General features: G+C 51.8%; 1 protein-coding gene across 1 annotated transcript; it reads left to right on the top strand.

Moving 5' to 3' along the window:
* The first annotated feature begins 5,072 nt into the window (after positions 1-5,072).
* On the top strand, positions 5,073-13,685 carry LOC101730723 (forkhead activin signal transducer 3-like). Its single transcript, XM_031904158.1, has 3 exons — positions 5,073-5,472; positions 10,412-10,516; positions 12,898-13,685. The coding sequence occupies exons 1-3, from the start codon at positions 5,194-5,196 to the stop codon at positions 13,525-13,527; spliced, it is 1,014 nt and encodes a 337-aa protein (XP_031760018.1). The 5' UTR covers positions 5,073-5,193; the 3' UTR covers positions 13,528-13,685.
* The last annotated feature ends 951 nt before the right edge of the window (positions 13,686-14,636 follow it).

Below are 14,636 nucleotides of genomic sequence, written 5' to 3'. Positions count from 1 at the left end.
CTTGCACAGGCGTGTGTGTGAGTGTGTGAGGGGGGAATGGGAGGAGTTGGGGGGCAGGTCAGTAGGGGGGTAACAAGCGGGTTGGGTGGTACCTAGAGATGAGTTCAGAGATGTAGGGTGGGGGGGCAGAGTTATGGGCGGCTCTGTATGTGAGAGTCATTAGTTTGTATTTTATCCTGGATGGTAGGGGGAGCCAGTGCCAGGACTGGCAGAGTGGCATGGCAGGGGGACTGGCAGAGTGGCACGGCAGGGGGACTGGCAGAGTGGCACGGCAGGGGGACTGGCAGAGTGGCACGGCAGGGGGACTGGCAGAGCGGCACGGCAGGGGGACTGGCAGAGGGGCACGGCAGGGGGACTGGCAGAGGGGCACGGCAGGGGGACTGGCAGAGTGGCACGGCAGGGGGACTGGCAGAGTGGCACGGCAGGGGACTGGCAGAGGGGCACGGCAGGGGGACTGGCAGAGTGGCACGGCAGGGGGACTGGCAGAGGGGCACGGCAGGGGGATTGGCAGAGTGGCACGGCAGGGGGACTGGCAGAGGGGCACGGCAGGGGGATTGGCAGAGGGGCACGGCAGGGGGATTGGCAGAGTGGCACGGCAGGGGGACTGGCAGAGTGGCACGGCAGGGGGGCTGGCAGAGGGGCACGGCAGGGGGATTGGCAGAGTGGCACGGCAGAGGAGGAGCGGTTGGAGAGGTGTATGAGCCGGGCAGCAGTATTCATTATGGACTGGAGAGGGGACAGGCTTTGGAGGGGAAGGCCAATTAATAGGGAGTTACAGTAGTCCAGGCGGGATATTATAAGAGAGTGAATAAGGATTTTGGCAGCATCTTGGGTGATAAATGATCGGATTTTGGAGATATTTCTTAGGTGAAAGTGACATGATTTGATAAGTGATTGGATATGAGGGGGGAAGGACAGGGCAGAATCAGGGGGAACCCCAAGGCACCGGGCCTGGGAAGATGGGGTGATGGTAGAATTGTTACCGTTATAGATACCTCGGGAACAATGTGGGCGTTGGATGGGGGAAAGAGAACCAGTTCAGGCTCAGAGAGGGTTAATTTAAGGGAACAGTGGGACATCCAAGTGGAGATAGCGGCCAGGCAGGGAGAGACGCCAGTTAGAAGCTCTGGGTTGAGATCAGGAGAGGAAAGATAGATGTGAGTATCCCCAGCATAGAGGTGGGACTGACAGCCAAAAGAACTGATTAGTTTGCCCAGTGAGGAGGTATAGAGAGAAAATAGTAAGGGGCCCAGGGCAGAGCCTTGAGGAACCCCAACAGGGAGAGGCAGGGGAGAAGGGGATTCCCCATTGTAAGAGACACTGAGGGATCTGAGAGATAAGATGGAAACCAGGATAAGGCAGTGTCACGAAGGCCAAGAGAGCGGGGAGTCTGGGGGAGAAGAGGGGGATCCACAGTGTCAGAAGCAGCAGAGAGATCGAGAAGTATTAGTAGTGAGTAGTGTTTTTGGCTTTACCCATAATTCCACTGAGCTTCCCTCAGGGAGCCAGGTACCCGGCGTTGGTAGGGGGCACCCTGTGCTGGTAGGGGGTACCCGGCGTTGGTAGGGGGCACCCTGTGCTGGTAGGGGGTACCCGGCGTTGGTAGGGGGCACCCTGTGCTGGTAGGGGGTACCCGGCATTGGTAGGGGGTACCCGGCGTTGGTAGGGGGCACCCTGTGCTGGTAGGGGGTACCCTGTGCTGGTAGGGGGCACCCTGTGCTGGTAGGGGGTACCCAGCGTTGGTAGGGGGTACCCGGCATTGGTAGGGGGTACCCTGTGCTGGTAGGGGGTACCCGGCATTGGTAGGGGGTACCCTGTGCTGGTAGGGGGTACCCGGCATTGGTAGGGGGTACCCTGTGCTGGTAGGGGGCACCCTGTGCATGTGGGGCAGGGGGGTCCCAGATGGTACATGAGCTCTGTACCCCTGTGGGTGCTCTGGGACCACTGGCTGTGATACAGCAACTACAACTCCTGGGGCCCCAAGGGTAATTATTCTACTGGCCATATAATGCCCTAGGGGCCCCCCTGCAGCCAGGTGCCTGGGTTAGAGAAGGGGGGCAGCATTAATCCATCTCAGCCACCCTGTTGTTCAACTTCAACTCCCAGCACCCTCGCACAACCGTAACATTGCAGTTGGACAAATCTGAGCAATGCAACCCCCCCGGCCGATGCCCCCCTGTGACCCCACATGTACTTACCTCCAACCCTCAGACTGGGGCAAAGGGGGGGGGGGGGGGCAAAGGCAAAAGCAAGGAGAACAGATAAAATGCACTATTCAAACAATCAGGGCTCACAGGCAGTCTGGGTTTTGGTTGCCAGGGACACAGGCCATTAGCAACCACTTAGCATTAGTAGTTAACAGATGGAGGGAGGCAGGAAGGAAAGGCAAATGGTTCTGTCCGGGTCCCGTGCAACCAACAACTGCCCCATCGTGAGTTTATTTGGGGCAAATAGTATCACTGCACCCACTGGGGTACAATTACACTCACTCTAGAGACCCCCCCGCATTCAGTTTGGGTGGAGCCCCCTTCAGGCTGATTTATATGCGCTGGGGGTCCCTCCATCAGGCCATAGACTTTGACATGAGCCCCCAGACCAGACAATGCCCCCATTAGCATCTCAAGGGGAGACTCCCACTCACAAAGGCAGAGAAAGTTTTTTGCCCCCTGGGGGGTAGAATCACTAGGCGAGGGCTGATCAATAGAAATGTTTATGTGTGTGTAAAGCAAAACAACCTCTAGTTGGGGGGGGGGGGGCAGAAAGCTATTCCTGCCCTGAAGAGCTTGCAGTTAGAGCACTTGTATTGGCTGCCATATTGCCCCTGCCAGCAGCCGGGGTACCCCAGTCACATCTGTAGGGCCCCCCTATATACCTTGTAGCACTGTACAATAAAGATTGGGCATTCTGGGGGCCCCCTAGCTCTCTGCCCCCCACAGTGGCTGAGGAAGGGCAGATTTCATTGCCCTCTGTCACAGATTGGGGCAAATCCCCTACATGCCAATCGGGCACAATGGGCAGTAAGGCGCCTGGTATTTATACTGGCAATGCCCCACTGATTCCTTTCTGCTTCTGCGGGTAACACTGTGGGGCAGTTTAGTGATCGGGGGACCCCCAGGGTCAGTATATATAGTAACATAGTAACATAGTAAGTTAGGTTGAAAAAAGACATACGTCCATCACATTCAACCATAATGCCTATATATAACCTGCCTATATAGTAAGTACCCCCCTTTTGCTCAGAGCTGTGTAAATTCCCAGGTTTTATAATCATTTGCCCCCCCCCCCCCGCTATAATGGGCCCTGGTACGGGGCCCCCCACTATCGACCCCTAAAATTCACTTCTCCAATGGAACCAGTGTTTCAGCCCCTCCTCCTCTGTCTCCCTATATCCCTCTGCCCCTTCCCCTGGGGATTGGCCCTGGGGGTTTCAGGGAACTTGTATATGCAGAGCCCAAAATATAGGTTCAGCAATGTAGGTGGGTAGGTAGGTTAGTAGGTAGGTGGCACTATATACTGGTACTTACACTGGCACTATATACAGGTACTTACCCTGGCATTATATACAGGTACTTACCGTTACACTATATACAGGTACTTACCCTGGCATTATATACAGGTACTTACCGTTACACTATATACAGGTACTTACCGTTACACTATATACAGGTACTTACCCTGGCACTATATACAGGTACTTACCGTTACACTATATACAGGTACTTACCGTTACACTATATACAGGTACTTACCGTTACACTATATACAGGTACTTACCGTTACACTATATACAGGTACTTACCGTTACACTATATACTGGTACTTACACTGGCACTATATACAGGTACTTACCGTTACACTATATACAGGTACTTACCGTTACACTATATACAGGTACTTACCCTGGCACTATATACAGGTACTTACCCTGGCATTATATACAGGTACTTACCGTTACACTATATACAGGTACTTACACTGGCACTATATACAGGTACTTACCGTTACACTATATACAGGTACTTACCCTGGCACTATATACAGGTACTTACCCTGGCACTATATACAGGTACTTACCCTGGCACTATATACAGGTACTTACCCTGGCACTATATACAGGTACTTACCGTTACACTATATACAGGTACTTACCGTTACACTATATACAGGTACTTACCCTGGCACTATATACAGGTACTTACCGTTACACTATATACAGGTACTTACCGTTACACTATATACAGGTACTTACCCTGGCACTATATACAGGTACTTACCGTTACACTATATACAGGTACTTACCCTGGCACTATATACAGGTACTTACCGTTACACTATATACAGGCACTTACCGTTACACTATATACAGGTACTTACCCTGGCACTATATACAGGTACTTACCCTGGCATTATATACAGGTACTTACCGTTACACTATATACAGGTACTTACACTGGCACTATATACAGGTACTTACCGTTACACTATATACAGGTACTTACCGTTACACTATATACAGGTACTTACCGTTACACTATATACAGGTACTTACCCTGGCACTATATACAGGTACTTACCGTTACACTATATACAGGTACTTACACTGGCACTATATACAGGTACTTACCGTTACACTATATACAGGTACTTACCGTTACACTATATACAGGTACTTACCGTTACACTATATACAGGTACTTACCCTGGCACTATATACAGGTACTTACCCTGGCACTATATACAGGTACTTACCGTTACACTATATACAGGTACTTACCGTTACACTATATACAGGTACTTACACTGGCACTATATACAGGTACTTACCGTTACACTATATACAGGTACTTACCCTGGCACTATATACAGGTACTTACCGTTACACTATATACAGGTACTTACCCTGGCACTATATACAGGTACTTACCGTTACACTATATACAGGTACTTACCCTGGCACTATATACAGGTACTTACCGTTACACTATATACAGGTACTTGTAGTGACAATTCTGCCAGTGGGCCGCCCCTATACCTTGCCCCGCCCCCTGCAGGGCTCCTACACTGCGGGATTCGCCTGGGAGAGGAACTCATTTACATAATAAAGCGGGGGCGGGGCTCTGCCAGACTCTATGAAAGGCTCCGCACAGCCGGTACCGCGCCATTGGATGTAACAGAACGGACCGGGGCACCGACATGTCTTTTGGGCTTCACCCATGGGATCCGGCCTTCCTGCCCCCCCAGCCCCCCAGCATGGAGAAGAAATCCGCCCCAGCAGCAGCCAACAGGGCGACCCTTCCTCCCTCCCCCAAGGGGGACAGTGAGGGGCCCCGGGAGCCCGACTCCTCCGCCGATTGGAAGAAGAAGAAGAAGAAGAAGAGCTACCAGCGCTACGCGAAGCCCCCCTACTCCTACCTGGCCATGATTGCCCTGGTCATACAGAACTGCCCCGAGAAGAGGCTCAAACTCTCCCAGGTAACGGGGCGCACTGTACCCACATTCAGGGGTGGGGGGGGGCAGATCCTGAGGCTGCTGGGGGTAGTTCTGTGTGTTTATGGTGGTCTATTCCCAAAGTGTAGGGGTCTCTAACATTCCTTGGGTGTGGGGCCCAGTAACTTCGGGGTATTTGTGTATTTAATGCCCCTTGGGCCCCTCCATGGCCGAGTGTTCTGCTGAGCTAATGGGGCCCCGGGCTGCAGGGAGTTGCCCCAATATAAGATGCCAAATACTGGCGCAGGGTTGCCCTAGCGGAGTTACATGGGGTAACCAATCAGGTGCTTCATTGCATTGGTTTAACTGCACACGGCTGATCTAAGTCTGTAGCTGATTGGCTGGTGGGTCACTAACCCCTGTATCTGCCCCAGTGATCATTTTATTATTATAGTCACATAGTTATAGCTTCCCCTTTATACATACATGAACCTCCCCTGCCAACCAACTCCCTGTACCCTCAGTGGCATAATGATCTGCCAACCAACTCCCTGTACCCTCAGTAGCATAATGATCTGCCCAACCAACTCCCTGTACCCTCAGTGGCATAATGATCTGCCAACCAACTCCCTGTACCCTCAGTGGCATAATGATCTGCCAACCAACTCCCTGTACCCTCAGTGGCATAATGATCTGCCCAACCAACTCCCTGTACCCTCAGTGGCATAATGATCTGCCAACCAACTCCCTGTACCCTCAGTGGCATAATGATCTGCCCAACCAACTCCCTGTACCCTCAGTGGCATAATGATCTGCCCAACCAACTCCCTGTACCCTCAGTGGCATAATGATCTGCCCAACCAACTCCCTGTACCCTCAGTGGCATAATGATCTGCCAACCAACTCCCTGTACCCTCAGTGGCATAATGATCTGCCCAACCAACTCCCTGTACCCTCAGTGGCATAATGATCTGCCAACCAACTCCCTGTACCCTCAGTGCATAATGATCTGCCAACCAACTCCCTGTACCCTCAGTGGCATAATGATCTGCCAACCAACTCCCTGTACCCCCAGTGGCATAATGATCTGCCAACCAACTCCCTGTACCCTCAGTGGCATAATGATCTGCCAACCAACTCCCTGTACTCTCAGTGGCATAATGATCTGCCCAACCAACTCCCTGTACCCTCAGTGGCATAATGATCTGCCCAACCAACTCCCTGTACCCTCAGTGGCATAATGATCTGCCAACCAACTCCCTGTACCCTCAGTGGCATAATGATCTGCCAACCAACTCCCTGTACCCTCAGTGGCATAATGATCTGCCAACCAACTCCCTGTACCCTCAGTGGCATAATGATCTGCCAACCCAACTCCCTGTACCCTCAGTGCATAATGATCTGCCAACCAACTCCCTGTACCCTCAGTGGCATAATGATCTGCCAACCAACTCCCTGTACCCTCAGTGGCATAATGATCTGCCAACCAACTCCCTGTACCCTCAGTGGCATAATGATCTGCCAACCAACTCCCTGTACCCTCAGTGGCATAATGATCTGCCCAACCAACTCCCTGTACCCTCAGTGGCATAATGATCTGCCCAACCAACTCCCCCTGTACCCTCAGTGGCATAATGATCTGCCCAACCAACTCCCTGTACCCTCAGTGGCATAATGATCTGCCCAACCAACTCCGCCTGTACCCTCAGTGGCATAATGATCTGCCAACCAACTCCCTGTACCCTCAGTGGCATAATGATCTGCCCAACCAACTCCCTGTACCCTCAGTGGCATAATGATCTGCCAACCAACTCCCTGTACCCTCAGTGGCATAATGATCTGCCAACCAACTCCCTGTACCCTCAGTGGCATAATGATCTGCCCAACCAACTCCCTGTACCCTCAGTGGCATAATGATCTGCCCAACCAACTCCCTGTACCCTCAGTGGCATAATGATCTGCCAACCAACTCCCTGTACCCTCAGTGGCATAATGATCTATAAGGAACTCCTCTGTGACTTAAAATATCCTTATATATTACACTAGGGGGTACATAATTCACTATATATTATAAGGAACTCCTCTGTGACTTATAATATCCTTATATTTTACACTAGGGGGTACATAATTCACTATATATTATAAGGAACTCCTCGGGGACTTATAATATCCTTATATTTTACACTAGGGGGTACATAATTCACTATATATTATAAGGAACTCCTCTGTGACTTATAATATCCTTATATTTTACACTAGGGGGTACTTTATTCACTATATATTATAAGGAACTCCTCGGGGACTTATAATATCCTTATATTTTACACTAGGGGGTACTTTATTCACTATATATTATAAGGAACTCCTCTGTGACTTATAATATCCTTATATTTTACACTAGGGGGCACTTTATTCACTATATATTATAAGGAACTCCTCGGGGACTTATAATATCCTTATATTTTACACTAGGGGGTACTTTATTCACTATATATTATAAGGAACTCCTCTGTGACTTATAATATCCTTATATTTTACACTAGGGGGTACATTATTCACTATATATTATAAGGAACTCCTCGGGGACTTATAATATCCTTATATTTTACACTAGGGGGTACATAATTCACTACATATTATAAGGAACTCCTTGGGGACTTATAATATCCTTATATTTTACACTAGGGGGTACATAATTCACTATATAGCAGCTAACTATACAGGGTAATGTTCCCTCTCTGGCAGAAATTCCAATCTCGCCATTGCCTGGGGGGGAGGAACTGATATTCTATAAATCTTTATACTACAGACCAGTAGAGGAAGGTGGGGGGGCTGTGTTTATACCCCACACAGGGGCAATTTGTATTACACATCCGCAGGCTCTTTGTGTTGCCCACTGACAGCGCATAACAAAACCCCCACACAATGAGCAGGTGGAGTCGTGCCCCCCCCCGGGGAATGGGTTCCAGGTATCACTGTGAATACCCCAGGTACAGACAGGCCCCTCCCTGAGTCATACTGACTGTAACAACACTGCCCCCCCCCCCGGTGTGGCCCCTCATGTACATATCAGTGGGGCTGTTGTGCTTTTCTCACTGAGCAGGGAAAGATACAGTCCTGCCCCTTTGTCATTCCTTATTTTATATCAGGGCGGAGGGGGCTACATCCAATGGGTGGGGGGCCCTAGTTCCAATGAGCGGGGAGGGGGCTACATCCAATGGGTGGGGGGCCCTAGTTCCAATGAGCAGGGAGGGGGCTACATCCAATGGGTGGGGGGCCCTAGTTCCAATGAGCGGGGAGGGGGGTAGTTGCAATAGATGGGGGGCCCTAGTTCCAATGAGTGGGGAGGGGGGTAGTTGCAATGGGTGGGGGGGCCCTAGTTCCAGTGAGTGGGGAGGGGGGTAGTTGCAATGGGTGGGGGGGCCCTAGTTCCAATGAGTGGGGAGGGGGCTACATCCAATTGGTGGGGGGCCCTAAGTTCCAATGAGCGGGGAGGGGGCTACATCCAATGGGTGGGGGGCCCTAGTTCCAATGAGCGGGGAGGGGGGTAGTTGCAATAGATGGGGGGCCCTAGTTCCAATGAGTGGGGAGGGGGGTAGTTGCAATGGGTGGGGGGCCCTAGTTCCAGTGAGTGGGGAGGGGGGTAGTTGCAATGGGTGGGGGGCCCTAGTTCCAATGAGTGGGGGAGGGGGGTAGTTGCAATGGGTGGGGGGCCCTAGTTCCAATGACTGGGGGGCTAGTTCCAATGAGTGGGTAGGGGGTAGTTGCAATGAGTGGGTAGGGGGTAGTTGCAATGAGTGGGGGGCCCTAGTTCCAATGAGCGGGGAGGGGGCTACATCAAATGGGTGGGGGGCCCTAGTTCCAATGAGCGGGGAGGGGGCTACATCCAATTGGTGGGGGCCCTACTTCCAATGAGCGGGGAGGGGGCTACATCCAATTGGTGGGGGGCCCTAGTTCCAATGAGTGGGGAGGGGGGTAGTTGCAATGGGTGGGGGGCCCTAGTTCCAATGACTGGGGGGGCTAGTTCCAATGAGTGGGTAGGGGGTAGTTGCAATGAGTGGGTAGGGGGTAGTTGCAATGAGTGGGTAGGGGGTAGTTGCAATGAGTGGGGGGCCCTAGTTCCAATGAGTGGGGAGGGGGCTAGTTCCAATGAGTGGGTAGGGGGCTAGTTCCTATGAGTGGGGGGCCCTAGTTCCAATGAGTGGGTAGGGGGCTAGTTCCAATGAGTGGGTAGGGGGTAGTTGCAATGAGTGGGTAGGGGGCTAGTTCCAATGAGTGGGGGGGCTAGTTCCAATGACTGGGGGGGCTAGTTCCAATGAGTGGGTAGGGGGTAGATCCAAGGGGTGGGGGGGCCCTAGTTCCAATGAGTGGGGGGGCTAGTTCCAATGAGTGGGGGGCTAGTTCCAATGAGTGGGCAGGGGATAGATCCAAGGGGTGGGGGGCCCTAGTTCCAATGAGTTGGGGGGACCTAGTTCCAATGAGGGGAGTGTAACTACCCCTGGGCACTCAGCACTGTAACTACCCCTGGGCACTCAGCACTGTAACTACCCCATGGCACTCAGCACTGTAACTACCCCTGGGCACTCAGCACTGTAACTACCCCTGGGCACTCAGCACTGTAACTACCCCTGGGCACTCAGCACTGTAACTACCCCTGGGCACTCAGCACTGTAACTACCCCATGGCACTCAGCACTGTAACTACCCCTGGGCACTCAGCGCTGTAACTACCCCTGGGCACTCAGCGCTGTAACTACCCCTGGGCACTCAGCACTGTAACTACCCCATGGCACTCAGCACTGTAACTACCCCTGGGCACTCAGCGCTGTAACTACCCCTGGGCACTCAGCACTGTAACTACCCCTGGGCACTCAGCACTCTAACTACCCCTGGGCACTCAGCGCTGTAACTACCCCTGGGCACTCAGCGCTGTAACTGCCCCTGGGCACAATGGGCAGACCTCTCATTGCATCTTCTTGTTCCAGATCCTGCAGGACATCAGCTCTTTGTTTCCGTTCTTCAAAGGAAATTACCAGGGTTGGAAGGATTCCATTCGGCACAATTTGTCTTCCAATGACTGTTTCAGAAAGGTGAGTGTGGGGTTTGTGTGGGAGGGTAAGTGACTGTGTGCTGGGTGGGCTCTAAACATATCCTGGTCTATATGTATAAGTAAAACTGTCCACATCTTCCCCTACTGTCTCCATCTTGTCCTACTGTCTCCATCTTGTCCTACTGTCTCCATCTTGCCCTACTGTCTCCATCTTGTCCTACTGTCTCCATCTTGTCCTACTGTCTCCATCTTGCCCTCCTGTCCCCATCTTCCCTACTGTCTCCATCTTGTCCTACTGTCTCCATCTTGTCCTACTGTCCCCATCTTGCCCTACTGTCCCCATCTTCCCTACTGTCCCCATCTGGCCCTACTGTCTCCATCTTGCCCTACTGTCTCTATCTTGCCCTACTGTCCCCATCTTGCCCTACTGTCTCCATCTTATCCTACTGTCCCCATCTTGCCCTACTGTTTCCATCTTATCCTACTGTCTCCATCTTGCCCTACTGTCTCCATCTTGCCCTACTGTCTCCATCTTGCCCTGCTGTCTCTATCTTGCCCTACTGTCCCCATCTTGCCCTACTGTCTCCATCTTGTCCTACTGTCTCCATCTTGCCCTACTGTCTCCACCTTGCTGTACTGTCTCCATCTTGCCCTACTTTCCCCATCTTGTCCTACTGTCTCCATCTTGTCCTACTGTCTCCATCTTGCCCTACTGTCTCCATCTTGCCCTACTGTCTCCATCTTGCCCTACTGTCTCCATCTTGCCCTACTGTCCCCATCTTGTCCTACTGTCTCCATCTTGCACTACTGTCTCCATCTTGCCCTACTGTCTCCATCTTGTCCTACTGTCTCCATCTTGTCCTACTGTCTCCACCTTGCTGTACTGTCTCCATTTTGCCCTACTGTCTCCATCTGCCCTACTGTCTCCATCTTGCCCTACTGTCTCCATCTTGTCCTACTGTCTCCATCTTGCCCTACTGTCTCCATCTTCCCTACTGTCTCCATCTTGTCCTACTGTCTCCATCTTGTCCTACTGTCTCCATCTTGCCCTACTGTCCCCATCTTGCCCTACTGTCTCCATCTGGCCCTACTGTCTCCATCTTCCCCTACTGTCTCCATCTTGTCCTACTGTCTCCATCTTGCCCTGCTGTGTCCGTCTTGTCCTACTGTCTCCATCTTGCCCTGCTGTGTCCATCTTGTCCTACTTTCCCCATCTTGTCCTACTGTCTCCATCTTGTCCTACTGTCTCCATCTTGTCCTACTGTCTCCATCTTGTCCTACTGTCTCCATCTTGTCCTACTGTCTCCATCTTGCCTTACTGTCTCCATCTTGCCCTACTGTCTCCGTCTTGTCCTACTTTCCCCATCTTGTCCTCCTGTCTCCATCTTGTCCTACTGTCTGTCTTGTCCTACTGTCTCCATCTTGCCCTACTGTCTCCATCTTGTCCTACTGTCTCCATCTTGTCCTACTGTCTCCGTCTTGTCCTACTGTCTCCATCCTGCCCTACTTTCCCCATCTTGCCCTACTTTCCCCATCTTGCCCTACTGTCTCCATCTTGCCCTGCTATCTCCACCTTGCTGTACTGTCTCCATCTTGCCCTACTGTCTCCATCTTGCCCTACTGTCTCCATCTTGTCCTACTGTCTCCATCTTCCCCTACTGTCTCCATCTTGCCCTACTGTCTCCATCTTGCCCTGCTGTCTCCATCTTGCCCTACTGTCTCCATCTTGTCCTACTGTCTCCATCTTGCCCTGCTGTGTCCGTCTTGTCCTACTTTCCCCATCTTGCCCTACTTTCCCCATCTTGCCCTACTGTCTCCATCTTGCCCTACTTTCCCCATCTTGTCCTACTGTCTCCATCTTGTCCTACTGTCTCCATCTTGTCCTACTGTCTCCGTCTTGTCCTACTGTCTCCATCTTGTCCTACTGTCTCCGTCTTGTCCTACTGTCTCCATCCTGCCCTACTTTCCCCATCTTGCCCTACTGTCTCCATCTTGCCCTGCTATCTCCACCTTGCTGTACTGTCTCCATCTTGCCCTACTGTCTCCATCTTGCCCTACTGTCTCCATCTTGCCCTACTGTCTCCATCTTGTCCTACTGTCTCCATCTTGCCCTACTGTCTCCATCTTGCCCTACTGTCCCCATCTTGTCCTACTGTCTCCATCTTGCCCTACTGTCCCCATCTTGTCCTACTGTCCCCATCTTGCCCTACTTTCCCCATCTTGCCCTACTGTCCCCATCTTGCCCTACTGTCTCCATCTTGTCCTACTGTCTCCATATTGCCCTACTGTCCCCATCTTGCCCTACTGTCCCCATCTTGCCCTACTGTCTATGGGGCCTCGGTTACCACTGGAAAGGGTTTAGATGACCGTTGCCCATTAGCCAATGTGTGTCTGACGCTCTTTTTTTCTGTTTCTTTACAGGTTCTGAAGGATCCACTGAAGCCACAGGCCAAAGGCAACTACTGGACCGTAGATGTGACCCGGATCCCCCCGGATGCTCTGAAGCTCCAGAACACGGCAGTGACCCGGCAAGACCTGTTCCCCCTGGACTTGGCCCCTTACATCCTACATGGGCAGCCCTACAGGGAGAGGCATTCGGCCAATCACACGAGGGAACACACTACCCCCAGGATGGAGCTCAAAGTTGCCCCCCAGATCCCAGTGTCAGACCCTGCTGTCAGTTTTCCCATGATCCTATGGAATCTCCCTACATCCTACACAAAGTGTGTGGCCCCCAATGTAGTGGCCCCTCCAAGCGTCCATCCACTGCTATTGTACTCCAACTTCCCTTCTATTTCTATCTATAACTACCTGCCCCCACCCTATGGCAGCCCCGTGTACTCGGCCTCCAGCCTGCACCCCCAAATCCCTCTCACCCCCAGACCCCCAGAGCTGAAGAATCCCCCCAGTGACTTCCCCCCCAACAAGACAGTGTTTGACATCCCAGTCTATAGTAGTCGCCCAGGCCTGGTCGCTAGCCCGGGTTTGTTCAGCCCCCACTTGGCTGCTGCCACTTCCCCCCTCCTGGGTTACAGGCCCTCTGGGCTATGAGGGGGCAGGTAGCCATGGGCAGTTGGACTATATGACTATGTGCGTGGCTATATGTGCCCCCGGCTGTGCCCCCGGGCACCCTTGTATATATTTCCCTTGCTGAATTTTATTTTTGTACTTTCGCAAATCTTTATAAATTGCCCTTATTTTTGCATAAACCCCTTGTTTTCTGCCCTTATTGTATTGCCCCTAATCAGAGCGGATCAGCCAATAGCAGCTGGTGATGCAATGGCCTCGTCCAACCAATCTCCTGTGTTCTTGCTGGCAGAGCAATAGGGCTCATCTTGTCCCAGCTGGACAGAGAGAAATGAGAGATGGTTAGATTGGCCCATACAATTGGGTTGGTAAGATTGGCCCATACAATTGGGTTGGTCAGATTGGCCCATACAATTGGGTTGGTCAGATTGGCCCATACAATTGGGTTGGTCAGATTGGCCCATACAATTGGGTTGGTCAGACTGGCCCATACAATTGGGTTGGTCAGATTGGCCCATACAATTGGGTTGGTCAGATTGGCCCATACAATTGGGTTGGTCAGACTGGCCCATACAATTGGGTTGGTCAGATTGGCCCATACAATTGGGTTGGTCAGATTGGCCCATACAATTGGGTTGGTCAGATTGGCCCATACAATTGGGTTGGTCAGATTGGCCCATACAATTGGGTTGGTCAGACTGGCCCATACAATTGGGTTGGTCAGATTGGCCCATACAATTGGGTTGGTCAGATTGGCCCATACAATTGGGTTGGTCAGATTGGCCCATACAATTGGGTTGGTCAGATTGGCCCATACAATTGGGTTGGTCAGATTGGCTCATACAATTGGGTTGGTAAGATTGGCTCATACAATTGGGTTGGTTAGATTGGGCCATACAATTGGGTTGGTTAGATTGGGCCATACAATTGGGTTGGTTAGATTGGGCCATACAATTGGGTTGGTAAGATTGGCCCATACAATTGGGTTGGTTAGATTGGCCCATACAATTGGGTTGGTTAGATTGGGCCATACAATTGGGTTGGGTAGATTGGGCCATACAATTGGGTTGGTTAGATTGGGCCATACAATTGGGTTGGTCAGATTGGCCCATACAATTGGGTTGGTAAGATTG

Source organism: Xenopus tropicalis, chromosome 6 (genome assembly GCF_000004195.4).
Source record: "Xenopus tropicalis strain Nigerian chromosome 6, UCB_Xtro_10.0, whole genome shotgun sequence".
In the NCBI taxonomy this organism is placed as follows: domain Eukaryota; kingdom Metazoa; phylum Chordata; class Amphibia; order Anura; family Pipidae; genus Xenopus; species Xenopus tropicalis.
The sequence above is the reverse complement of the archived record's forward strand: the minus strand, read 5'-3'. Positions and strand labels throughout refer to the sequence as shown.

What these genes read in the sequence shown, in the direction of transcription:
- LOC101730723 (XM_031904158.1), top strand. Translation starts at nt 5,194, where the DNA reads ATGTCTTTTGGGCTTCACCCATGGGATCCGGCCTTCCTGCCCCCCCAG. An exon ending in AGAGGCTCAAACTCTCCCAG is followed by an intron (nt 5,473 to 10,411) that starts GTAACGGGGCGC and finishes TTCTTGTTCCAG; the next exon opens with ATCCTGCAGGACATCAGCTC. An exon ending in CCAATGACTGTTTCAGAAAG is followed by an intron (nt 10,517 to 12,897) that starts GTGAGTGTGGGG and finishes GTTTCTTTACAG; the next exon opens with GTTCTGAAGGATCCACTGAA.